The 27,346-nt window shown below is 51.0% G+C and overlaps 1 protein-coding gene across 1 annotated transcript in view; it reads right to left on the bottom strand.

Annotated features, from left to right (window-relative positions):
* Nucleotides 1–27,346, bottom strand: part of GALNT10 (polypeptide N-acetylgalactosaminyltransferase 10) — a 181,052-nt gene that overhangs the window by 22,274 nt on the left and 131,432 nt on the right. Inside the window, exons 5-7 of the mRNA XM_079770745.1 lie at nt 8,841–9,026; nt 5,824–6,007; nt 2,087–2,204 (exon numbers count right to left, since the gene is read on the bottom strand). Of these exons, the coding sequence (XP_079626871.1) occupies nt 2,087–2,204; nt 5,824–6,007; nt 8,841–9,026 (488 nt within the window). The remainder of the gene's footprint in view (nt 1–2,086; nt 2,205–5,823; nt 6,008–8,840; nt 9,027–27,346) is intronic.

Raw genomic sequence — 27,346 nt, 5'->3', positions numbered from 1 at the left:
CAATGCCCGTAACAGTTATTTAAAACACTCTGACGGCGAGGGCCTGGGGTACGGAGATGGGACAAGACCCACTCCCAGCCTCCAGGGAGCTCAGAGTCCAGTGGGGAAGACAGGCCAACCCTGGGGTCATGTCAGCACGAGGTAGTTGAACCCAGGGAGCTAGGTGAGGCGGAGAGGAGGCCATCTGTAGAGCTGAGCCCAGAAGGCTGAGTGTGGAGTGGCCAGACTGAGGAAAGGGTGAACAGTGTGTGCCTCCAAGATGGGCCTGTGGTCAGTGAGCAGTGCTGTTGGGCTGGGGGAGGTGGACATCTACAGTTCGCCTTGCTCCACATCTATTCCTCCTTCTGGGTACAGTGGCCAGACTTTCCTTTGGGGAACCGGCCCAGCTTCCTGGTTCCAGGATGGACATGTGACGGTAGCTGACCAATATGAATGTTGCTCGGGGAGGTAAGGGACCAGCCGGCCAATGAGACACAACGTGGGGACTTGTCCAGGAAGATGGGAGAGAGAAACTCTTTCCAATGGGCTGCCGAGTGTTTCCACAGAGAGAAAGCCTGCCCGTGCAGGAAGCCAACCACAGCCAGGGGACTGAGAGGGACGGAGACTGGGACGAGTTAGTCCCTGGATCCAGCCAGGCCTGGAGGGTCTACCTGGAATCTCAGTTGTGTGGGCCAATTGATTCTGACTTTTCGCTTAAATCAGGTCGACTAGGATTTTGGTCACCTGTAACCAAGAGTCCAGACTAATGCAATGGGGTAGGAGGACAAGGTGCTGATAGCGTGACTGTGCCTTTTGGGGAGAAAAAAAAAAATCTCTGTTGGCTAAGAGAAATGAGAGGATGGGAAAGAGGGGAAGAAAAGGGTCAATGACTCTTCTAGAAATTTCAGAGCCTTTAGGACATCTTCTCTGAGGTTTTCCCGTCAGGATAGATGGTGTAGTCTGGAAATGGAGTCAAATTATTAATCCATCAGTGCTGTTGGCACATATCAACTTGTCTTAATTCCTGAAAATACACTCAGCCTTTCATACCCGTCTCTCTTCTCCGTCACCAAGAAGAAACGGGATCTCAGCAGAGATAAATCAGAGGGAATCTGGCCCTTTGTAAATGCCCGCTCTGCCTGAGATGGAACAGCTGGCATTCCAGGGAGGCGTCGCCAGCAGAGGATCGAGCTCTCCTGTCCGCTCGGCGCCGTGGCGGGCTGTCCACGGGGGCCTCGGGACAATGCACTGGCAGATGGGCTGCTACGGATCCGGGAACTCACGCTCTCAAAGCCAGGAGAGGGGCAGGGAGCCTCCTGATTACACCGTCTTCTTCCCCTCGAGGTGAAGGACATAATTGGATCAAATGGAAGCAGGAGCCAGCCTCCTTCCCCCTCCCCGGCGACAGACTTCCAAAATGGCTTCATTACCGAGTCCTTTGTAAATAAACTGTGTGGAGAAAATGCCATTTGTAGTGCTGTAATTGCCCGATGAGCATCATTAGACGGGCCTTTAAAACACACACAGAATGGAATCATTTTGGGTTTAGGAAGTCCTTTGGGCAAATCTTTCTCCATTCACTGTTCTCCACAAAGTGAGTTTCTGAAGGGGGACGCCCTGCCCAAGGAGGTGGCTCTGGCCAGTGACAGGCCTGCTCTTAATATTCAACCAACACACTTATGAAGTGTCTTCTGTGAGTCAGACACCCTTCCAGTACTTGGGATACAGCGGTAAGTGGAACACACAAAGATCCCTACCCCAGTGAAGTGTACATTCAGGTGAGAACTCAGAACACAGATGTGCCCATTTCTGGCCTGGCAATAGTGCCACTGGCCATCCATCATGAGCTGGGGAGACACCTTACCAGGGGTTCTGGGGATGTGAGAAGCAAGTCCTGGCTGGCCACATGGCTAACCTTCCCCTCAGAGAGACCTGATCTTCACCTGAGAGCCACAAGAGTCCCACAAAGAAAGGGAGACGGTGACTCCTCCACCTTAGGAGCCCTGCGGCCTTCTCTTTCCAGGCTCAGACAGACAGGAGGCGGGAAACCTACCAGCACAGCTGCCAAGGGGCGGTACCAGAAGGGGGCTTCCAGGAGCTGGCTCACCTTGAATGAGATCTCATACTGCTCCCCTCCCCAGATCTCCAGGCCTGGGTCGTACCCGCCCAGCTCCCAGAACCACTTCCGGTCCACGGCGAACAGTCCACCGGCCATCACGGGAGACCTGAGAGGGAAGCAGAGCGTGGTGTGAAGACGTGGACCTGAGAGCATGTGGACACTGCTGTTCCCCTGCAATGGTGGTCCCGCTGCTCCACGAACACAGCCCACGTGTTCTGCAGGGAATCCCAGGCCCTTCCGGGTGAGGCCCAGGCCTTTGTCTTCCTTGCCTACACTTCCCTTCATTAAATGCTACGTTTTAACCAAGTGGGCCCAACGTTCCTATACACGTTTAACACCAGGGAGTCCTTGTGAAATGAAATCACAGCATGTTCTCCCCGGGAACCTTGGAGCTGAATCATCTCTCTCTCTCTCCCCAGTCCTCCCGCTAGGCCTTCCCAAGTCTGGCTGGGCTGTCAAATGTCTTAGAGATGGAAACCATACAGCTTCCTGGGCCTACCCCAGACCTACAAAACCATCTCCGGGGAAGGAGCCTCGGAACCTGTGTTTCGGTCCTGCTCCGGTGAGGGTTCTGTCCGTTTAGCACAGACACTTGTTCTGCCGAGAGGCGACAGAAGCCACAGCCTCCGATCTTTCAGTCACACGGGGCTAAGGTGAACTCCACTCGCCCACTCTCCTCAGTTCATTCACCGAGTGCCGGCTGGGAAGCAGACATTGGAGGTGTCTGGAGGTAAAGCAGCCGGACGGACCCAGGGATGCCAGTGGTGGGGCCGCACCTCAGGACAGAGGACCCAGAAGACGGGTGGGGTCATAAGGGCCTCTGGGATCGCAGATGTTTCTCTCTCCCTCTCTCGCCCTCTCTCTAAAATCTCAATGAAAAAACACACAAAAATAAAAGGGGTCCTCTTGACTATGACTGAGGGCTTGAATATCCAGGTGCTGTATTGAACTAATTTAGCAATAAAACGACCTCACTCCTCACGTAGACCCCAGGAGGTAGGCCTCATCATTACTATCCTATTTTATGCAAGTAGAAACCAGGGTGCAGCAGGTAACTTGCTCAAGGCTTCACAGCCACTGAGCAGGATTTACTCCTCTAAACTGCCACAGCCCACACCCCTCACGGCCGCAGTACACCACTTCCTGTCAGGAAGGGGCAATCGAGTGAAAAGGATGGGCAACCCTCACTGCGCCCTGGGCTCTCCTTAGCCTGCGGTGAAGGATTTAACCACCGGCCCTGTGCTGCCGATCCTGGGCACGTGCAATGTGGCTGGTCTGGACTGAGGTGTGCTGGAAGTGTAAAGCACACACGGATTTCCAAGACTTAGTATGCAGACAAGAACAGAAAAGATCTCATTAATGATTTCAAAGTGTTGGTTACATGCTAAAATGGGAATATTTTAGCTATACCAGGTTAGATAAAATATATTACCCAAATGAATTTTACCTGCTTCTCTTTGCCTTTTTTACGTGGCTACCAGGAAATGTAAAAGTACATATTTGGCTTGCATGAGATTTCTGCTGGACGGTGCTGATTTTAACCTCAATGAGGCCGCTTCCCGTTTACACAGCAGACCTACAGCGACACTTCCTAGCTCACCTTGCTAGTATATTTCTGAAAGTACCTAGGACTATAAGAAGATAAGTATCAACTCTCCCCTGTCAATGGTATCAACTCTCCCCTGTCTTCTGAAGATTGTGGGTTTGGGTTTTCTGGCTGGATTCTTAAATATGCTGCTTGGAGGGGTGTATTCATGAGAAATCAAACCCCAGACTCTGAGAAAACCAGCCTGGTCGGAAGCCAGGGGCCTGGCCAAGGAGCTGCCTCATTAGGAGGCCTCACAACAGGTAGGTGATTGGCCTTAAGGTGTTTGGATGCTTGAGGCTGTGACTCCAGAGGGAGCCTCTCCTTTAGCCCGACCTATTTTCTGCAATAACAACAACAATTCTGAGTGTCTAGTGTCTGCTGTGCACTTGACCGACATTATCTCCAGCTCTCACAAAGCCCTATCACTAGCCCCCTTTTCAGATGGAGGAATTTGAAATTCAGAAATGCTATATATTCTGCTCAAGGGCATGCAGGGAGTAAGTGGATGAGCCGTAATTCACACCGGGGCGTGCCACCAAAGCCCGAGTTTTTCAAACATCATTACACCATGCTGTGCCTACAGATCGCCCGTCTGCTGGCACCGTGGGGAGGCGTGCAGAAAATGACCAGGATTTCTCTTGTGGCCTCTCCCCTGGGTTTTTTTCAAGTGCAATACAGAGAAGAGACTTCTGGAAGGAATCAGAGGACACAACGCAGGGAGAGCCCCTCAGGAAGCCTTTAGGCCAGTGGCTCTCAACCTTGGCCACACATCAGTATCACCTGGGATCTTAAAAAAACAATGATGTCCAGCCCTGGCGAGTGTTGCTCAGTGGTTAGAGTGTTGGCCTGCGCACCAAAGGGTCATGGGTTCAATTCCTGGTCAAGGGCACGAACCCAGGTTTGATCCCCAGCTCCAGCTGGGGCTCATGCAGAAGGCAACCAGTTGATGTCCCTCTCATACCAATGTTCCCCCTGCCATCTCTCCGGCCCTCCCCTCATCCCTCCTTCCTTCCCTCCCTCCCACTCTCTCTAAAAATCAATGAAAAAAATATCCTCGGGTGATAATTAACAACAACAACAAAAGAAAACAAAAATGATGTCCAGATTTCACCCCCAGACTCTGGAGTAATTGGCTGGGGGGGAGGGGGGAGGGTGACTTGCACATGATGCCAATGGGCACCCAGGGTTGAGAACTACTGCTCTGGGGCTGGGCCAACCCTTCACTATCCAGATGAGGAGACTGAGGCCTCAGAGGAAACTGGCTGGGCCTCTGCCACTAACCAACTGCAAGACCTGAACGTGCCCTTTCCTCATCCCACAGTGAGGAGGGTGAACGGACCAAGCCCCACCCTGAGCACCTTTCAAATCTGAGAGCCTATGAACTGGCTCATGGCAAAGGGTCAAACCATACAGCGGGTTCTGGTTACCTTGAAAACTCCATTTCCTGGAGCAGCCCATTCTGACTCAGCCTCTACTATGTGTCATCGTGGGCAGGTGTCGCCTCCTCTCTGACTTCGACTAGTAGTGTTGGACCATGTTGAGGACAGAGGTCAGGAGAACAACAAACGTCTGACCTGCTGAAGAGGCCCCGGGGCTCCGCTCACGCAGCTCCATTGCCCTGGCCCCCTCCATTTCCTCAGGGAAGCCCACCTCTGCCCACCTCTGAGCCTTTGCCACTTCATCGCTGTTTGACCTAGGTAACTTACTGTAACCTTGATGTCCACACTGGAAAACATGGATACTAGTTTAAATAAAGGTTGAGAGGGTTAAAGATGATCAGGTTGTAATGTGCTCAGCACGCGGTGCCTGGCACTCAGAAAGTGTTCAGTAAGTGCTGACGACGATGAGGATTACAACCGGAGGCCTGAGGGCGGGAGCATGGGCAACTCGGCTCAGCCCCAGTTGGCAACGGTAGCCAACTGCGCAGAGGTGGGCAAGGACGAGGTGACCAGCTTGGTGGTCCATGAGCTGAGGCTCCGTGACACGCTGGGATGGACTGTGCTTCTGGTTGGGGACATCTGCCCTGGCCCTTCTGCGCTGGACTTTTGGGGGCGATGGCAATCCTGAGCTGTGTGTGTTGGGGAGGGGGTCACTGGGTCAGCTCAGCTGCGGGGCCAGCCTGGTTCCTCATACTTACTCAAATGGGTCACTGGGGTCAGCCTTCTGCAGTTCTGGAGGGATTGGGATCCGCTTGTAGTACATCTCCCAGTCAAAGGCGCCCCGCATGGCATCCCCCGCCTGGGTCTCATACCGGAAGTCATCGTGGTCAATCACGTCAATCATCGGGCACACGATGGTCTTGCGGTTCCGAGCGATGCGGTCTGAGGAAGCCAAGAGATGCCCATTAGGGAGGTGGGATGGGGGAGCAGCTAAGTGCATAATTCAAATAAGCTATCTGCAGCTTGTTTGAATTTTTAATGTGTTCCCTGGGTAAATTATCTGAACACTTGAGCTTGAGAACCCTGGAGAAGAAGGGAGGGCACAAGCTTTAAAAAAGATGGACCAGGGTTCCCATCCCGGTCCTGATGCCTAAGACGGGGGCCCTGGGCCAGCTACATAACTAACATCTCCAAGACCCCGCATTCTCCTCCGGGGGTGCCAGTGAGCTGCTGGGACAGATATCTGCCAGCGAGGGGCAAGTGGGCTGTGCGGGGGGGGGGGGGGGGGGGGTGGGGGGGGGTGGGGGGGGGGTGTCTCCTGGCTTTGGGCCAGGAGTCAGATTCAAGACTTGGAATGGGGAATGTGGTGGGGTCCGAGTAGGTGGGCAGCTGCCACCTGGGGTGTGTTTACCCCTCCCCCACCTACTGAAGCAGAATCTCTGAGGGCGGAGATGGAGCAACCTTGTGACAGGCTCCCAGGGGATTCTTAATGAAGCAGAACACCCTTCTCCAGGGAAGGAGCTAGAGAAGGCCTCCCTTCCTCACTATTCATGCCGTTCTGGGGATCTCACTTCAGGGGAGGGTTTGGGCTGAGGACACAGTGCTCTGCTGGATACTGGCTGACTGTGAGAGGTAAGGGGTCAAGGTCATCCGATGCCTCTGAGTCTCGGTTTCCTTGCCGACAAAATGGAGGAAGACAGCGCCTATCTCATGGTGTCTCTGAAGACTGAGAGACAATGAGGCCCAGGCGCCTAGCACGTGATCAGCACTCCCGATACCGCCTGTGACCGGGGTTGCTGAAAGAAGCTCAGAAGCAGGCGCTGGAAGGCTGAGCATCTCCCTCGTTCTCTCTGCCCCTCAGGTTTCTCATTTGCAAGATGCTGATAATAATGCCTGGCCTGCTTGTTCTAGCACGGAATCATCAAATTCAAATGGGGATGTGGCCTAGAAAGCTAGGAGACGAGCAGAGCCATGGCATGATGATGATGATGATGATGATGGTGATGGTGATGATGATAATGATGGAGGAAATGATGATCAACAGCGGTTTTCCTTTGGGGTGCTGATTCCTTCTCACTCAGAAATGCTTGCTCTCCAAAGAAGGCAGACTGAGCTGCGCACAGAGGTGTAAATGGTTTCAGAGACAAAAGCCATAATGTGCTCTGTCTGCTGATCATATTAGCAGGGCAGACTTTTAAATCTACACCAGTGGTTCACATTTCTATTGCAAAAAGGAAAAAAAAAAATAGAGAGGGATGCTTCTTCCATGTATGTCTGCAGATTATGAAAAGTACCTCCATGCATTTCCATAGAAACAGAGTTAAGGGCTATTGAGACACCAGTTCGGCTTCCTGCCGCACCGCTCCATTCTCTCTCTGAGTCACCGAACGACCCACCAAACCGGCTGTCCCTTCAGGACTGTCAATCAGGCGACTTACGGCTTTCTGTTTCTTGTTCTCTTTCAGGCGTGAGAGGCAGAGGCAGACCTCTTGGTTGAATGAAATCAACTGTTTACCAGAAAATCTGGGTTATATCCTTTTCCCAACCACACACAAGTGCATCATCTAGCACGAAGGTCCATGCTGATCTGTGCTGGGACACAGCACGCTGGTTATCCCACTCACCTGCGTGGGTTTTGGGTTCTGTCCTCACCCCCGAACAGTGGCCTAACCAGTGCTCCTCAAAGCGTGGCCCCTGGACAGCAGCACTGGCACCACCTGGGCGCTGGCTAGAAATGCAGCTTCTCAGGCCCCAGTCTGGACCCCCCGAATCGGAAACTCTGCGGTGGGGCCCGGCACTCCGTGTTCTGACAAGTCTTCCAGGTGATTCGGAGGCACACTCACGTTCGCCCTAAACTCCAGTCCTCTTTGCTCCCTAAGCTTTCTGTTACAGAGAGCATATCCCTCCACTTCTGAGGGGTTCACTTTCTCTCTGGATTGGTAGCTCTCCCCCAGTCTGCCTCCATCGCCGTCCCTCTCCTGACTCCCAGTCTCAGTGGGACATTTCCTCTTCAATGTCCAACTGTCCGCACCGGCGCACAGCCTTTATCAAAGCGGAGACCTGGGGGTTCAGGCCTGGTTCTCCAGCGAGATGCCGGCATCCAATCCTCGTCTCTCCCTTCTGTCCTCCAAGCTACGGTGGACGACTCCTGCATCATGCTGCCCTCCGTCTATAGTCCTTCCCTGGTAGTTGGCATAAACTCTCCAAATCGGACTGAATTTAGGGAGGCAATGTGGAATCATGAAAGACAGACTCTGGAGCCAGACAGATGGTGACTTTGACACTTATAGCCCAAGGGAATAAATGCATCATTCAGTATCTCTGAACTTCAGTCTCTTCTACTATAAAAAAGGGATACGTCTGACCTGGCATAGTTTTGTGAGAATTAGAGACAATGCTGGCAACCTTGCTGGCTCACAGGAGCCATGCAGTGAATAGTAACTGCTCTCAGTTTGGTTCTTAATGGTAGACAGCCTTGGCTTGCTTTCTAAGAAAACTTGAAGTAATCTGGGGGAGCAAACATGTCACAGGAACTAATGTGCTGGGTGACTCTGGCAAGTCACTTCCCCTCTCTCTGAGTCTCAGCTCCTTTCTCTGTAAAATGAAGGAACAGGGCCGGATGGGTCGCTCAGGTCTCCTTGAGCCCTCCTGAACTTCGGAGGGCACCTGGCACCGTGCTGGGTGCATCTCAGCAGGCGAGGGAACCTTTGTGGCTGGGGACAGTGGCGGCTGGCTCCTGCCGCGTCGCCTACCTTGTCTTGGGAGAGTCCCTTACCGAGCAAGGGGGGGAGCCAATTGACATTGGCTTCACAGTGTGAGTCCAAGAATGTGATGACATCCCCAATGGCCGCTGAGGCTCCCAGCATCCGGGTCCTTATCAGCCCTTCCCGTTTCTTGGTTCGGAGAATCCTCACGCTGGGGAAATGGGCCATGTAGTCTTCAAGAGGCTTCTTCAGGTGCTCTGGGAGGGAGACAGAAGAGGAAAGATGGACTTTGGGTAAGAAGAGCTGCTCAGTGATCTTACTCTTGTGACCTCTCCCTTGCCTGTGCACTGCACTTTACAGTGTAGACACAGCTCTCCGGCACACTGCCTCACTGCACCCTTCAAGTACAAACTGTATACTTTGGAAACGACAAAACCTTATTGAAAGGAACTGAAGACCAAAATACTGTTCATGTTCTTAGATGACTTAATATTGTTAGGGTGTTAATAAGACCTCCCTTATTAATCTACAGAGTCAACGTGATTAAAATCACAGCTGATTTCTTTGCAGAAATTGACAACTGACAGCTGATCCTAAGATTTATGGAAATGCAAGGGATGAAGGGACCCAGATTAGCTAAAACAATCTTTTCATTATTTATATGTGAATGTTTGCAGTGGTTTTCAACCTTTCTAATGCCGCGACCCTTTAATACAGTTCCTCATGTTGTGGTGACCCCCAACCATAAAATTATTTTCGTTGCTACATCATAACTGTAATTTTGCTACTGTTAATGAATCATAATGTAAATATCTGTGTTTTCCGATGGTGTTAGGCTTCATTAACAGTAGCAAAATTACAGTTATGAAGTAGCAATGAAAATAATTTTATGGTTGGGGGTCACCACAACATGAGGAACTGTATTAAAGGGCTGCGGCGTTAGAAAGGTTAAGAACCACTGGTTTATAGCAACACTATTCATAATAGTCAGGTGGTGGAAATAACCCATGTTTCTTATGCCTATGAATGTTATCAACAAATATAGAATATATCCATACAATGGACTATTACTCAGCCATAAAAAGGAATCAAGAACTGATACATGCTACACCATGGGTGAATCTTAAAAACATTATACTAAGTAAAAGAAGCCAGACACAAAAGGCCACATATTGTATGATTCCATTTGTATGAAATTCCAGAATAGGTAATCCATAGAGACAGAAAGCAGATTAGTGATTGCCAGGGCCTGGGGTCATGGGTATGGGGTTTCCTTTTGGGATGATAAAAATATTTTGTAACTAGATAGAGGTGATGGTTGCACAACACTGCGAATGTACTAAATGCCACTTACTTGAATATTTGAACCTGGTTAATTTTATGTGAATTTTACCTCAATTAAAAACATGGATAAAGGATATAAATAGCGTCTCAAAAGAAGATATACAAATGGTCTATAAGCACATGAAAATATGCTTATCATCATCAATCATCAGGGAATATGCAAGTCATCAGTAGTATGTGACACCATATTACTTTACATCCACCAGGACTGATATAATCAGAAAATCAGATAATAACAAGTGTTGACAAGGATGTGGAGAAATAAGCATCTTCATACACTGTTGGTGGGAATGTAAAATGGTGCAGCTACTTAGGAAAACAGTCTGGCAGTTCCTCAAACAGTTAAACACAGTCATAACCCAGCAATTCCACTCTGAGGCATACACCCAAGAGAAATGAAAACACATGTCCACACAAAAACTTGTACACTCATGTTCACAGCAGCAACATTCATAATAGCCCCAAATTGAAAACCATCCAAATGTCCATCAAAGGGTGAACGGAAAACAAAATGTAGAAGAGCCATACGATAGAATATTATTCAGCAATAAAGAAGGAACAAGCTATTGCAATAATATGGATGAGCCTTAATAATATTATGCTAGGTTAAAGAAGTCAGACATATAAGACTAGATATTATATGATTCCATTTATGTGAAATTTCTGGAAAGGTAGAACTACAGAAAGGAAATCGGTGGTTGGCTGAAGCTGGGTTGGGAGTGGGGGTTGACTGCAAACAGGCACAAGAGAATGTTTTGGAGTGATGGAAATATTCTAAAAATGAATTACTGTGTTAGTTTCACAACTGCATAAATTCACTTAAAAACACATTGAACTACAGACTTAAAATGGGTGATTTTTATGGGATGTAAATTATATTTCCATAAGGCTGTTAGATTCTAAAAAAAAATCAATTGTATTTCTATACTCTGGCAAAACACAATTGGAAAGTACAACGAAAATAGCATTTGTAGTAGTCTCATGTATAAAGACCCAAATAAATGAATAGATAAATAATATTTATAGATTGGAAGACTCCGTATTAAAAGCCAGTTCTCAGCCCAGAAATAAACCCATGCCTTTATGGTCAATTAATATTTGACAAAGGAGGCAAAAACATACAATGGGGTAAAGACAGTCTATTCAATAAATGGTACTGGGAAAATTGGACAGATACATGCAAGAAAATAAAACTAGATCACCTTCTTACACCATATCCAAGAATAAATTCAAAATGGACTAAATACTTAAATGTTAGACTTGAAACCATAAAAATTCTAGAAGAAAACATAGGCAGTAAAAACTTGGTCATTTCTTGAAGCAGTATTTTTTCTGACATATTAACTTGGGCAAGGGAAACAACAACAAAAAAACCCCCAAACAAATGGGACTATATCAAACTAAAAGTTTTTGCACAGCAAAGGAAACCATCAAGAAAATGAAAAGACAACCCACTAAATGGGAGAATATATTTGTCAATGATACATCTGATAAGGGGTTAACATCCAATTTATAAAGAACTTTTATAACTCAACACCAAAAAACCCAAACAATCCAGTTTAAAAAAATGGGCAAAGGACCTGAATAGATACCTTTCCAAAAGGAGAAACAGATGGCCAGACATATGAAAAGATGCTCAATGTCACTAATCATCAGAGAGATGCAAATTAAAGCACAATGAAATATCACCTCACACCTGTCAGAATGGCTATCATCAATAAATCAACAAACAACAAGTGTTGCGAGGATGTGGAGAAAAGGAAACCCTCATGCACTGTTGGTGGGAATGGCGACTGGTGCAGCCCCTGTGGAAAGCAGTATGGAGTTTCCTAAAAAATACAAATTGGAACTGTCTTATGACCTAGCAATTCCACTTCTGGGACTATATCCTAAGAAACCTGAAACACTAATCCAAAGGAATATATGCACCCCTGTGCTTAGTGCAGCGTTATTTACAATAGCCAAGCTAGTGAAGCAGCCCAAGTGTCCATCAGTAGATAAGTGGATAAAAAAGCTTTGGGACAGCCCTGGCTGGGTGGCTCAGTTGGTTAGAGGGTTGGTTAGAGGGTTGTCCCGTACACCAAATGGGTGTGGGTTCGATCCCCGGGAGGCAACTGATTGATGTTTTTCTCTCACATCTATGTTTTTTTCCTCTCTCTTTCCCCTTTTTGTCTAATATCAATAAAAATATCCTTGGGTGAGAATTTTTTAAAAAAAAAAAACAACGGAAGCACAAGGGACCTTTCTGGGGTGAGGCAATGTCTACATCTTGATTGGGGTGCTGCTTTCCCAGGTGTATACATTTGTTAAAACCTTATGGAACTGTATACTGAAGATATCTACATTTTTTTCACTATTTGTAACCTTTAGCTCAGTTACAAAATATATTGGTCAAAACACACATTCTCTTCATTGGGGAAGCTGGAACGCTGTGGAAGTGTCCCTGACTGGGGACCCGGAGAATTGGACTGTGCTCCCCAGTTTGGCACAGTGAGCCCATCACTTATGTCCTCTGGGCCGTCTCTGAAATCAGAGTTTGGACCAGAAGGTCTTCAATGGCCCTGAGCCCAGACCTCACAGAGCTCTTGCCAGCCCCTGGGGTGATCACCTTCCCTAACCAAAGCCCAAATCCTGCTCTGAATTCCCTCCATCAGGCGGTAGACTGGAAGCCCCCCCCCCCGCCTCCAAATCAGGGGGTGTGTCCAAGTCACCTGGTGAGCGGACTATAAATAAGGCTGCGGGGCCTCACCCAGGCGCCGGTGATAGGACAGACCGAGGGCAGCACCCAGCATCGGTGGGTTTACTTGACCACCATCGGGATTGCGAGGCACAGCCAGGCCTGGAACCCACTGGGGTGCTTCTGTCTCTTCGTTCCATAGACAGAAAGCTGAGGTCCAGAGAAGAGAAGGGCCCACCTCCGCACAGCTAGCAGCAGAGCTGTGTTTCACCAAACCTACTGAACCTTTTCTTCTTCTAACCCGGGAAAGAAATGAATCACTTTCACTGGTAAGGAAGGTTATGGTTTGCAAAGCAGCTTCACATAGTTTATCTCCCTTGGTTCATAAAATCACACTCTGCATTTGACAGATGAGAAAATTGATGCTCAGAGAAGAGAAGAAACTGGCCTGAGGTCATACAGCCGGTAAGTTGCTGGGCTCCCTGTAGAAACTTATGCTCTCCCCTTCCAGTCGTGTTTTCCCAACACCGACAATCACCTACTGCTGCATGATTTGTGCCTCTTCTACTTACCCTACTGAGACTTTTTAAAGCAGCTCACTTTGCCTGGCCAGCGTGGCTCAGTGGTTGAGCGTCAACCTATGAACCAGGAGATTATGGTTCAATTCCCAGTCAGGGCACATGCTTGGGTTTCGGGCTCGATCCCCAGTAGGGGGCGTGCAGGAGGCAGCAGATAGAGGATTCTCTCTCATCATTGATGTTTCAACCTCTCTCTCCCTCTTCCTTCCTCTCCCTGAAATCAATATAAACATTTTTTTTAAAAAAAAGATAAACAGAGAGAAGATGATCTACACATACAGCGGAGGCTGGAAAACTGAGACACCCCAGATGCCTTCTTGCTCGCTCGCAAAGATTAATATGGCTTCTCCCGCCCTTTCCCACTTATCCTTGGAACAGTGACTCTGTAGAAAACAGAAATCAATTTTCCCTAATTGAGGGACTAAATCTTTCCAAAAGAGACTTGCTTGGGCATTGAGACAAGATAGCAAAAGGCATGATCACTCTCCAGATAGGCTGCTGTTGGGGCAGGAAAACTGTCTTAATAAAAAAAAAAAAAGCCATAGTCACTGTGACAAGTGCTTCTTCTTTGCTGGGTTCAACTGGTAAGTCATTAACTGGAGGATGAGATAATCTCCTACACTACACACCACTACTCCCATCAGAATTAGAAATATCACCCAGCCCTGCTCTAATCACTGAGGGCCCCGCTCGGGCAGGCCCCATGGCTGAAATCACCCCGAACGCAGATGGCTGCATCATTACAGACCGAGCAATTAAGTGCTTTTGACAGCTTGTGGTAACGTCGGAGCCATTATTTAGGGGCAATTATGCTCCTCCTGTCCTTATTAGAAAGTGCACTTACACAAAATCAGGATTGTTGCCTGCTTTTGCCACTTGGACGAGGACATTCCATAAAGTCATAGAATTTTAGAGCTGCAAGGGACTTTAGATGAAGAGGATGATGGTTATGATACTCACAACGATCACGGTCCTACACGGAGCTCCCTGCTTCAGATACATCAAATAGGGTGCTGTGGTCCCATGTTAGAGAAGAAGATGCCATGAGGCTTGGCATGGGCAATGTAACCTGCCCAAGGAACAGTTTATAAATGGTGAAGCCAAGGTGTAAAACCCAGCCCTGCCTGCCGGCAAATGAGCAGGCTCTTCCTGATGCACCCAATTCTCTCTCTGCCGTACTTCAGCCAGTCCTTCCATTCTACCCAGAGGGGCCCGGGGAGGGCCCGAGAGGGTAAATGTCCTCCTCAGAATCATATAGTGAGTCTGTGACACAGTGCTGTTAACCCTGGGATGCCCTCCCCCCATCTTCATAAACACTAGGGCAGGGATAAAACAGCCTTCACCAGCATGCCATGCTCATGGGTCTCTGATGGATACCTAAAGCTGTGTTCAGAAAGATTCTGCGGCTATACCCTGGCTCAGCGGGCACGTGTCAGGGCTGAGAACAGATGTCTGCCCTGAAGCAGCAGGGAGGCAGCTGCCCTGATGTCAAATATGCACCATTCCTATTCCAAGGCTGCTCTGCTTGTAAAAACAATACAGCATTGCTTTTATTACCCCTCGAATTTAATGATGGGCCAGAGCCATCCAACTAGGGGGGGGCTGCTTCTGAAGGTGAGCCCCATCATTGTCAGGCTCTCGGTAGGTGTTGGAAGAGCACCTATCAGAGAGCTCACAGGTGGGCCTGGGTGTCCCACCTGCCCCCTCCTCAGCGTTTGTTCACTACCTGCCTCTGCCTGGGGCTCTCTGCACCCACATGGCGAACCTCAACCAAGGACTGTGGTGTTGGTGGGTAATCACCCCAGCGCCCTTGCTGCCTCTGGTGGGCTGACCCGGGATGAGTGCACGGGGCTGTCTCCCAGTGGGATCACGTGGGGTTGCGGCCATGGTGCCCTTCTGTCACAGGCGCCTCCCTTTCCTGTTCTCACGTCCACACTCTCGCTAGTGTTCTCCCAGATCTCCTCCCCAAATAACTACTTGGTACTCAAATCCCGACTCGGGCTCTGCTTTAGGAAACCCACACGAAGACGCATTCCGAGTCGCAGGTATGATTGGAGGACCTGCAAGGCTGACTCTGTGGTTTCGTGACTTCCCCTCACCAACACATTGTTCTCTGGTGCCAGTTTCTATAAATAATGGTGATCTCAGGTTCAGGCTCACCCATACCAGGCACTAACCCAAGGACTTCACACGCATTTACTCATCTCATCTTCACAAACACTCCATGAGGCAGGTCACGATTAGTGTCCCTACGATGAGGAAACGGGGCCCAGAGAGGTCCAGTAACTTTCCCTAGGTCCACACAGTAAGTGGCAGGTCTTGGATTTAAACCCAGTCTGTCTCCAGAGTCTAAAGTCTTCTTTGCTAAACTTTAAAAAAAAACAATATATTTTTACTGACCATAGAGAGGAAGGGAGAGGGAGAGAGAGACAGAAACATTAATGAGAGAGAATCATTGATTGGCTGCCTTCTGCAGGCCCCACACCGGGGACTGAGCCTGCAACCCAGGCATGTGCCCTGACCGGGAACCGAACCATGACCTCCTGGTTCATAGGTCCATGCTTAACCATTGAGCCACCCAAACTGGGCACTTTGCTAAACTTTAAAAAAAATTAAGAATCCTTTCAAACACATTTTTTAAAAGTAGGATAGAATAATGAATCCCCCACTCATCCATCACTCAGCTTCAGAAACGTCAAATGCTAGTCACTCCTGTTTCACCCCATCCCCGCCCCCACCTACTGGGTGATACTGGGGCCAGTGGGGTCTGTGCCTGCAGGCACTGTGCTGGGAGAGGAGAGCAGAGGGTAACATGGAAGGATATGACATCCAAGAGACTAGCACTTGTCCCTCTCCCCAGAGCACTCTGGGTGAGTTACCTCATGCCGGACACAGAGTGTTAGAAACACTTGCTGATCATCTCAGGGGACTCCCTGCAAGGAGGGCGCGGCGGGTTCCATCAATTCCAATGTTACCAGGGAGGAAACTGAGGCCTGAGGAAAAGAAGGCCTTGCCCCACATCCCTCAGCTGGTGGGGTCTAAGTGAGGACCCGGCACTTCTCCAGTTCTAGTATATCCCACCTGAACACACACACACACACACACACACACACACACACACACACACACACGCTTCCCTGGGCCTGCAGTGAAAGGCAGCCTCTCCCTCCTGTCTGCTCTGAGGGCACCTAGGACTTGAGATGGTTCTACCTCACAGGCTGTGGCACAGGTTGTTGCATTCCAAGGAGTTGCTATGAGTTGAACAGCGCCCCTCCTCCCCGCCCCCGCCAAAAGGTATGTTGAAATCCTAACCCCTAGGACCTGTGAATGTGACCTTCTTTGGAAATAGGGCCTATGCAGATGTAATGAAGTTCAGATGAGGCCCTGCTAACCAGTGGGCCCTAATCTGATGACTGGTGTCCTTAAAAGAAGAGAGAAATTTGGATACACAGGAGAGCGCCATGTGCCGACGGAGGCAGAGGCTGGAGTGATGTGTTTACAAGCCCAGAAACGCCAAGGGTGGCTGGTGACACCAAAAGCTAGGAAGAGGCAAGGAAGGCTGCTCTGAGAGCCTTCGGAGAGAGCGCGGCCCCGCCAGCACCTGGGCTGCTGACCTTTGGCCTCCAGAACTGTGAGAGAACCCACTTTTGCTGTCTTAAGCCACATGGTTTGTAGTGCCTCGTTATGGCAGCCCTCGGACTGAGACAGAGGGGGGCCCTCACGCATTGGCATGTAACAGCGACACAGCAAGAACTTGGCCCCGGTTCAGGCCACCACTGTCCCTGTCTGGACCGCTGCAGTCTACAGCCACTGCGGTCCCTGCTGCACGCTGTCCCTCTTCGGCCTCGTCTGCACACAGCAGTTCAGGTGGTCTCTTAGGAGTAAACGGCGCTTGTCATCCTTCCATTTTCTTGCTTAAAACTCCTCCATGGCTCCCCATGGCTCCTGGAAGAAGATCCGAAATCCTTACCAGGAACCATAAGGCTGTGCAAGGCTGGTCTCTGCCCCCTCTCCAGCCTCATCTTGCCCCTCCCTTCCTTATTATGCACCCCCCTCTCTCCTGCCCCCACCATCTGCTTTCAGGTGTCCAAGGGCCCATGAAGTCTCCTCCTGTCACTGCTGGTCCTTCTGCCTGTCTTCCTGAGATCCCAGCCCCTCCATTCATTTCCCCCTAGTTAACTCCTGCCCCGCCCTCAGGTCTCGGCTCAGACTGCAGCTCATCACTGAAGCCTTTCCTGCCCTCAAGATTCAGCAGGTGCCCAGGGCAGAGGTCACAGAGCCCTGGAACTTGTCCTTCACGCCCCCCAGCTCAGCTCACCCGTCCACATTCGTGGACTGCTTACTCTGTCTCCCCCATTCTAAGCCCCAGGAGGGTGAGCTCTGAGAACACTGCCCACCAGTGTACCCCTCGTGCCTAGTGCAGTGTACCCCGCGGGACCCTGCTAAATCCATGCGCCTTCCTCCCCCACCGTTTCATGTGATCTGACCTCTCTGAGAGGGAAGCAGGTCACGGTTCATCAACCTCGTTTCAAGACGAGGGAAGTCAAGTTCAGAAGACGTTGTTCTGGTGCAAGGCTACACAGCCAGTAGGTTAAGTGGTGAAGACAGGACTCAGATTCAGTTTGGTTTGTTCAGAAATCTACCACTGTGTGCAATCAAATTAATTCCCAAGTGGAATACCAGAGTTTCAATCTCTGCTGCCATCGAGGCTGGCAGATGCCTGCTCAGGAGCCCCAGAAACAAAGGCGCCCTGTGTGTCCCACGCCCTGGCAGGACCCCAGCATGTGGGAGAGGGCCCCGTGGACAGGCCAGGGACGGAGGAGGAGGAGGAGGAGGGGGGGGAGGAGGGGAGGAGGAGGAAGTCCCAGACCAGACAGATCAGCAGGGTCCCAGTGTCAGTGGGGTGCCACGCCTCCAGGGGGCTGTTGATCACGCAGAGGCTGCGGCGGGAGAGGCTGCCCTCTGCACACTCGGGCGGCTTCTGGGAGCTGCGGACGTTCTGGGTCTTGTCATGTCTCAGCTCTGCCGGGCGTCTGGCTGTTAAAGTGTCATAGCTCATCTGCTTCCAGACTGATTTATTTACTCGCAAGTCGTAGACAGTGTGTTCTAAAGCACTGCCAACCCATTTGCAGGAGGGAGGGCACACAGCAGTCAAAAGTGTCATCCTGTGTTGCTGTGGCCGGGGTGGTGATCGCCGTTTCGATTCCCGGTCAGGGCACATACCCAGGTTGTGGGTTCAATCTCTAGTTGGGATGCACAGAGGAGGCAACCCATCAATGTTTCTCTCTCACATCGATGTTTCTCTCTCTCAAATCTATAAAAAATATATTTTAAAAGTGTCCTGCTTTGATACTCAGGTGTTTCCAGCCAAAAGAAACCTGTTAAGATGAGATGGACCCTCACCCTTATTATCACTGTCAATGCCAGGGTGTGCCCTGGCCCTGTGCTAAATGCTGTTATTTATCCACACTGTCTCATTTCATCACCATGACAACTCTATAAGGGGAAACTGAGGCTCAGAAAAGTTCTACGCTGACCTGTGTTCAGACAACTTGTAGATGACAGCCAGGAGCTGATAGCAGGTGCTTTTGATCCCCACACTGGCATTATGAACCAGGAAACTATACCATCCCTGATGGTCTCTCCATTCCGCCTGCTGGGTACCAATTTTTAGTCCCATAATCTCAACCTTATCCCCCATTCCCTGGGATGTCCAGGGCTTTCACTTGCTTGAAAAACTGACAGATAGGTAAGTATAAATAGCAGGGAAATGAGACAGCGAGGTCAGGGAGGAAACCTATGATTGCACCAGGAAGGGTTTGGCAGGTGAAATGCACAGGCATTTAAGCATCATTTACTTTTCCATTTGGAAAAGGAAGACAGACCAGCCCTTCAGGAGACGTACTTTTTCTGGCCCTGAGTCCCAGGCAGGAACTTCAGAGGCTGGCAGAGCTGAAAGGGGCCTCAGAGATCAGCTCGAAGACCTTTTCCATTATTCTCCTTTGACCTGGGCTCTCTGTAAGACAATCTAAGGCGTAACAGACACTTTCGATGGGTGGTTTTGAGAAACGAGCCATTTTCTTTTCCCCTTTCTCCTCCCCAACCTCCTCTTCTTCTTGATAATAGCTTTATTGAGATATAATTCATGTACCATACAATTCACCCACTTAAAGCACACAAGTCCATGTCAACCAGCCGTTCCTCGCACTGCTGAAAGTTGGGAATCAAGCGAGGGCCTTTCTGCCAGGAGATTCAACCCATTTAATCAAGGAAGCATTCGCTGCACGCCTGCTGTGTGTCTGGCAGGATGCGGGCACAGTCCTTACTGTTGCTCTAACACGGTGGGTTTCAAAGTGTGGTCCCAGACCGCTGGCATCAGCGTCACCTGGGACCTTGTTAGAAATGCCAGCTCTCAGGCCTCACCCCAGACCTACTGAATCAGACGGCTGGACTTGATCAATTCTCCAAATGATTCTTACACGTGGTAACAGTCGAGAACACTGATCTGCCCTAATGCAGAAGGTGAGCTCAGAGAAACAAACCTAGGCCGTCGTGACCATGTTAGAATCTCTAAATGATTAGAATCAGAAACCCACATTTCCTGCTAGAATAATAGAAACCTGAAGTTCCGCAAGGATTCCAAGCTGACTTGCTGGCCCCCAGCAAACCTGGGAAGGGGATGGGTGCTGGCTCGGGTGCCCTCCATCCTCCGCAAGGCTCTCAAACCTCAGCCCTAAGGATGCCCACACGGCTGGAAGTCTCTGAGTCCGACGTCTATAAACTGGGGAACAGTGGCTCTCAACTCTTCCGACTATGACACATAAAAAGAAACACACTACACGCACGTATAACGGAAAGGTAAAGTGTGATGTGGCTCAGATGCCTTTCCTATTCTACCTTCCTATATTTTGTTTTTGTTAAAAAGCTGGTCATGACCTCAGAAACTGATTTCATAACCCTCAAATGGGCCTACCACCATCGTAGAAACCCGGGTCTGGGCTCGGTCTGGAACCTGCAGGGTTAAACAACACCCCACTTGATCCGGAGGGCCTCTGCCCCGGGCCTGGCCTGAGGACAGCTTCCCTCCCACAGCGCCCCACTGCTGTGGCTGCTGTTCTCATCGGGCTTCTGAGGATGCACCAAAATGGACCCAGCCCAGCTCTGCAAACAGGACTGTCGCTGCCTGGCTTACCTCGACAATCATTCCTACAAACAGTCATGTTCTGTGTGTGGGTCCGAGATCTCTAGAACACCACGTAGGTGGAGAAAGTCATTACTTCCAAACGGCCAATTTCCTTCCGCCCAAGACTCCAGAGAGCGCCTAGGAGGTGTCTCTCCTCTCCCCACAAGAGCTGCCAGGGGTCCGGGTGAGGCAGTGGGCCCCTGGATCCGGGTGAGGCCACGCGACCCTGGGTCTGGGAGAGGCCACGCGCCCCTGGGTCCGGGTGAGGCCACGTGCCCCTGGGTCCGGGGGAAGCTAGATCCCGGGTCCGGGCGAGGCCGTGTGCCCCTGGATCCGGGTGAGGCTGGGTCCCAGGCCTGGGAGAGGCCACGCGCCCCTGGGTCCGGGTGAGGCCATGCGCCCCTGGGTCCAGGTGAAGCTGAATCCTGGGTCTGGGCGAGGCCATGTGCCCCTGGATCCAGGTGAGCCTGGGTCCCGGGTCCGGGTGAGGCCGTGGGCCCCTGAATCCGGGTGAGCCTGGCCCCGGGTTCGGGTGAGGCCGTGGGCCCCTGGATCCGGTGAGCCTGGGTCCCGGGTCCGGGTGAGGCCGTGGGCCCCTGGATCCGGGTGAGCCTGGGTCCCGGGTCCGGGTGAGGCCGTGGGCCCCTGGATCCGGGTGAGGCCACGCGACCCGGGGTCTGGGAAAGGCCACGTGCCCCTGGGTCCGGGTGAGGCCACGTGCCCCTGGGTCCGGGGGAAGCTAGATCCCGGGTCCGGGCGAGGCCGTGTGCCCCTGGATCCGGGTGAGGCTGGGACCCAGGCCCGGGAGAGGCCATGCGTCCCTGGGTCCGGGTGAGGCCATGCGCCCCTGGGTCCAGGTGAAGCTGAATCCTGGGTCTGGGCGAGGCCGTGTGCCCCTGGATCCGGGTGAGGCTGGGTCCCGGGTCCGGGTGAGGCCGTGGGCCCCTGGATCCGGGTGAGCCTGGGTCCCGGGTCCGGGTGAGGCCGTGGGCCCCTGGATCCGGGTGAGCCTGGGCCCCGGGTCCGGGTGAGGCCGTGGGCCCCTGGATCCGGGTGAGCCTGGGTCCCGGGTCCGGGTGAGGCCGTGGGCCCCTGGATCCGGGTGAGCCTGGGCCCCGGGTCCGGGTGAGGCCGTGGGCCCCTGGATCCGGGTGAGGCCACGTGACCCTGGGTCTGGGAGAGGCCACGCGCCCCTGGGTCCGGGTGAGGCCAAGTGCCCCTGGGTCCGGATGAAGCTAGATCCCGGGTCCAGGCGAGGCCGTGTGCCCCTGGATCCGGGTGAGGCCGGATCCCGGGCCCGGGAGAGGCCACGCACCCCTGGGTCCGGGTGAGGCCACGTGACCCTGGGTCTGGGAGAGGCCACGCGCCCCTGGGTCCGGGTGAGGCCAAGTGCCCCTGGGTCCGGATGAAGCTAGATCCCGGGTCCAGGCGAGGCCGTGTGCCCCTGGATCCGGGTGAGGCCGGATCCCGGGCCCGGGAGAGGCCACGCACCCCTGGGTCCGGGTGAGGCCATGCGCCCCTGGATCCAGGTGAGGCTGGGTCCCGGGTCCGGGTGAGGCCGTGGGCCCTTGGATCCGGGTGAAGCCGTGCCCCTGGGTCCGGCCGAGACCAAACCAGAGGGAGTCGGACCTGCATTACCACCATTTGTCCACCATCCAGAGCTGAGGGGTCAGTGCCGACATGTACTCATAAGGAACTGGTGGACATTGATATTGGGTCTCAAAAGAACTGTTGGTCCAGAAAGAAACTCACTACAGACTGATTCATTTGCCTGTCAGCATAACTATTATTGCTCGTCGCACATTCAATTCTTATAAGTATATCTCTAGTGACACATGATTTCGCTCATCTAGGGGAAATGATGAACAACATAGACTGATGAACAAGAACAGAACCAGAAACAAGGAGGCATCGATCGGACTATCGGGCCTCAGAGCGAGGATAGGGGAGGGTGGGGGGAGGAGGGAGAGATCAACCAAAGGTCTTGTGTGCATGCATATGAGCCTAATCAATGGTTAAGTTCAACAGGGGGTTGGGGCATCCATGGGGAGGGGTGTGGGATGGGAATGGGGGGATGAGGACAAATATGTGACACCTTAATCAATAAAGAAATTTAAAAAAAAAAAAAGAGCTGCCAGGGAAAGGTGTGCATCGGGGCCTTGGCATCTATGGGCCTATTGCCTCAGCAGCTGGGAAGCATCAAGGACACAGCAGATCAGAGGGCACCGAGCCCAAGTTCAAAAGCCAACACAGCTCCAACATCCCTGACTCAGGGGTTCCAACCCTGTCCTACTCAATGTCCCTTTACGTAACAGTTACTTTGTATGGTCCCCTTTAATATTCTAAAATAAAATTTGTAAACAATAAAACATGCTTAAGACCCGATTTGAAAAAAAAAATCTATGTACTGCCCCACTGTGATATAAAGAAGAAAATATCGAGTAACACATTTCAATACGCAAATGCTTGGGATGACTACATGAAGACGGAGATGTAGCCAAATGCTTGCACCTACACGTCATATCCTGGAATACGTGTGAGTTCACCTTACAGACTGGTACAGGTATGTGGGTTGTCAACTCAGGTACCACGAGCAGCACTACTGTTGACGTAATTTCCTAGAACAGTGAGCTTCTGATGGGGTTCCAAGCCCAGCAAGTACAATCTTCCATCGATACACAGGGATTCCTGGAACTGGCAGCACAGAGCCACCCTGGGGAGGAGAGAGACTTCACCTTGACCTTGGAGTCACCGCACGTGACTGGAAGCTGTTTTGCGTGGTGGTTGATAACGGGGGAGGTGAGAAAGGAGGAGGCTGGGTGAAGTGCTCATGGGCATATTTCCTAATAAAATACTTTTCTGGAGGGAAACTGAGGGAGGAGGCGAGGGGAACTAGTGAGGCCGGGCATTGTGTGTGTGGTCCAGAGGCTGGGGGAGAATAGAAATGTCTAGGGAGAGTTGCCAGGGGGTTGCTATGGAGTCTGTGACGTAAAACCCCTCCTCGACTCTTTCATCAAGTTTTCAGGAAAGTCTCAAGTCCTCCTTGATACTTGGACACACACGGATTCTTTCAAGGGGCTCTCTGGTGAGCGCTGGAGCGGAAGCCAGAAGCCAGGAAGGCAGCCGGTTCTGGCTTGCACCCACTGGGTGCCAGGCATTGTCCGAGGCACTTGGCTGACTCCGCCCCACACACAACCTTCGCTGCCACCCTATGGGGTTAACGCTACAGAGGCAGAAATTGAGACTCAATCTGGCTACACCAGAAACCACCACTGGTGGTGTCCAGAATTCCAGCCCCGGTCTGTCTCTTTTCATCACCTTTTACGATCAGTGGCCTCAGATTAACGTGTTCAGTTTATTTCTCTGGCACTTTTCTGAGAACGAATGGGAATTTGGCCTCCAAAGACAAATTGTACACCTTCCCCAAACATTTGCTTTGCAACTACAAGCCCCTCTGTTCTGTGGCATCACGTTACAAATCACCCCTTTCCTCGGAGGGCAGGTATTTGGCCTGGACATGCCTGTGGTGATTTTAAGAATGAGTTATGCTCCTTCCTCAGGCAATCACATCCACCAGCCAGCTCCCAGAAATAGAAAGCACTTCATCACACAAATTAACTCCTCTCCCTTATTTCACCGAAGATGAGTAATCTATTTAAAAATATGCTATTATCTAAACAGGCGGTCTTATCTGCACTTTTAATTTCAGCTAAATGCCCTGGTCCCTTTTCAGTGGGTGGGCAGGGCCATAAATCTGTTTCATAATCAGACCACAAATAAAAACACTCCAGAAACCAACACAATCAAGTTAATTACAGCCGTCCCTGCTTTCGGAAAGCGACTCCCCACCAGTCAGCTACAGATGAGAAGGGAAGCCCTGGCCCCTTGGACTTGGTCCACTTTTTCACCCAGTTGGAGCCCCTCCAGGGGAGCAGGTTCTTGGGCAATTCCAGTTGTGGGCTCCTGGTAGCTGCTCTTAAATTATGTCAGCTTGTCAGGTGCTGCGGAGCAACATGTGTTTCATTCAGGAGGCCGCTTCCACTAAGGTAAAAAAGAGAAAAAGTCTCCCACTTCAGCAACAGTGTCAACCTGTCAGTTTCCTGTTTGTTAAAGGGCAAAGGTATTCTCCTGGGGAAGTTTTCCTGCTCCGTGCACAGGAGCAGAAAGTGAATCGTCAGAGCTCTCCTTACCAACCCCTTTAACTACTGCCACCCCCAATGCAGCTCAACCCAACCCAACCCAACCCAACCCAACCCAACCCAACCCAACCCAACCCAATGCAACCCAACCCAACCCAACCCAATCCAACCCAACCCAACCCAACCCAACCCAGTGCAACCCAATCCAACCCAACCCAACCCAATCCAACCCAGTGCAACCCAACCCAACCCAACCCAATCCAACCCAACCCAATGCAATCCAACCCAACCCAACCCAATGCAGCCCAACCCAACCAAACCCAACCCAACCCAACCCAACCCAATCCAACTCAACCCAACCCAACCCAATGCAACCCAACCCAATGCAACCCAACCCAACCCAACCCAACTCAATGCAGCCCAACCCAACCCAACCCAACCCAATGCAGCCCAACCCAACCCAACCCAACCCAATGCAGCCCAACCCAACCCAACCCAATCCAACGCAACCTTGACTATCTGGAAACCTCTGCGTTGTGGGGTCCTGCAGCCTTCTCATCTGGGCTTCTTCCTTCTCTGCTTCCTCACTGGTTAGTGCCAGAGTGAGGACCGTGGGGTCTGCAGCTATTTACAGAAACTTCCACATCAGGAATTAACCTGGGTACATAGGTCTGGCCTCTCATCCTATCCACCCTGTTGCCATAGCACAGGCTTGCTGATGTCATCTGCTGACACTTCAGGCCTCTCAGCAACATCCAGAGCCCTTTTCCAAACCCACCTCCCATCTCAACCTTTCTCCCGACCCTTTCTCTGCAACCTTGTACCCCATTCTCTCTCTGCAGACACCAACTGACTGCTTTTCTCGCCTTTGCTCCTTTACTCTTCTAACCCTTCAGCTCTGAGCATCCTTCTCTGCTTCTCTGGCCCAGAGAATCTTATTCTTCCATCCAGGATCAGCTCACAGTGCCCCTGAGCCGCCCTCTGCGCGAACGGTGCTCTCCTCTGATGCCCATTAAGTGTAGCACAGGCTCCCACCTCAGCTCTTACTGCACTTCGCTGACTCTGCCCCACACACAACCTTCATCAGTTGTGGTTTCTTTCTTGGCAAGCTGTGTCCTAGCAGGATTTTGCATGGTGTCCATTCCAGTTCGGGATTCGTGTCCATCTGCCCGGTAGCAAGCTTCTTGAGGGCAGGATGGAGAGTGGTTCATTTTCTCATCTCTCACAACATCTGGCATATGGCACATGCTCTCAGATGTCTGGTGAACTTGATAAATTTTGCTGCTTTTATTTTTGAAAAGTCTATACACACAACATTCTTCCAGAGGACTCAACATGTTACCCCAGGGAAGATGTCAAGCATGTTGCGTGTGGGGTGGCTGTCATCCAGGTATTTACTTGTGAGTCTCTAAACGTAGGAGGAAGTGCCAGGAAGCCACTTTCACAGCAGGATATTTATCAAATGAACTGCCCACTCATGAGATTCCCACTCAAACACCACTCCCCACTTAGCAGAAGGTGTATCTCTGCCAATCACACCCAAGTCTGCTTGGGAGATGGCTGTGCTTCGGATGTGACTACCCAGCAGTGTAACACAGACTGGTTACAGGCTGCTGCAGAGGGAGCAGCAAATGCAAAGGCCCCGAGGCAGATGGGCAGGACCTGCTGCAGTCACTACTGCTTTGGTTAGGGGTTAAGGCCATTTCTTGTAGGTGGACACCGTGCAAAATCCTGCTAGGACACAGTTTGCCGAGAAAGAAACCACAACTGATACCGGTGGACTCCATTTTCAGATATAAAGTGTTGCAAACATTTCACCTTTTTTCTTTCTAAAATGGGAAAACCTTCACTATTTTTTTATGATTCTCAATGTGATGCATTTGTTGTAAACTCTTTTTTTAACCACCATGGAAGAATGTAACATCTGAGTGACAAAGGCCACTCTAGTCTCATCCACCAGAGGTGGCTACCCTTAGCTCAGCGTACTCCTCACCCACTTTTCCAATGTGTCCATGTTTACTTATTTCTTCCAAAATCTGCTTTTCCCCATCTAACAACATGTCACAGCTATCTTATCTTTCTACATCAGTACATGTAGCTCTAGAATGTGCATTTTTTCCACTACCTCACTCCATCCTCCAATGAACCCAATTGAGGGAAGTAGCCCCATTTCGCCCAACATGGGACTAAGATTGGGAAAGGTGAAATACTTGGTCCAAAGTCAGTAACGGGCAGGTTAGAAGAGCGGGCTCTCCCACTCTGCAGCTCTCGCCCTGTCTCGGACACCAGGCTGTCTGCTGTCAGAAGAAGCAGAACCGGAAGACGAAATCTGCAGAAAGTTATAGTTCAGCTCAAGGGAAGAACTTTCTAATGATAAGGGCTGCCCAGCAAAGACATGGGATATCTCGATACAGCGAGCTGTCAATCACAGGAAGACTTCAATCAGAGGCTGAACTTATTAGGCAAACCATAGAAAGACTCAAATGTTGGAGAAGTGGTTAGACTGCATGGCCTTGAAGGCCCCCTCTAGCCCTGGGATTGTGTGATTCTATGGTTCCAAGATGATATGCTGACCATACAACCAGCTGGAAGAAGGGTGAGAATCTAGCTCTGAGGACCTAATTCTTTAACCCGATAGCGCCTTCTGAGATGCTTT

Source organism: Cnephaeus nilssonii (assembly GCF_951640355.1).
Source record: "Cnephaeus nilssonii genome assembly, chromosome: 5".
In the NCBI taxonomy this organism is placed as follows: Eukaryota; Metazoa; Chordata; class Mammalia; order Chiroptera; family Vespertilionidae; genus Cnephaeus; species Cnephaeus nilssonii.
Note: the sequence above shows the minus strand (reverse complement) of the source record. Positions and strands in the feature narration are given on the sequence as shown.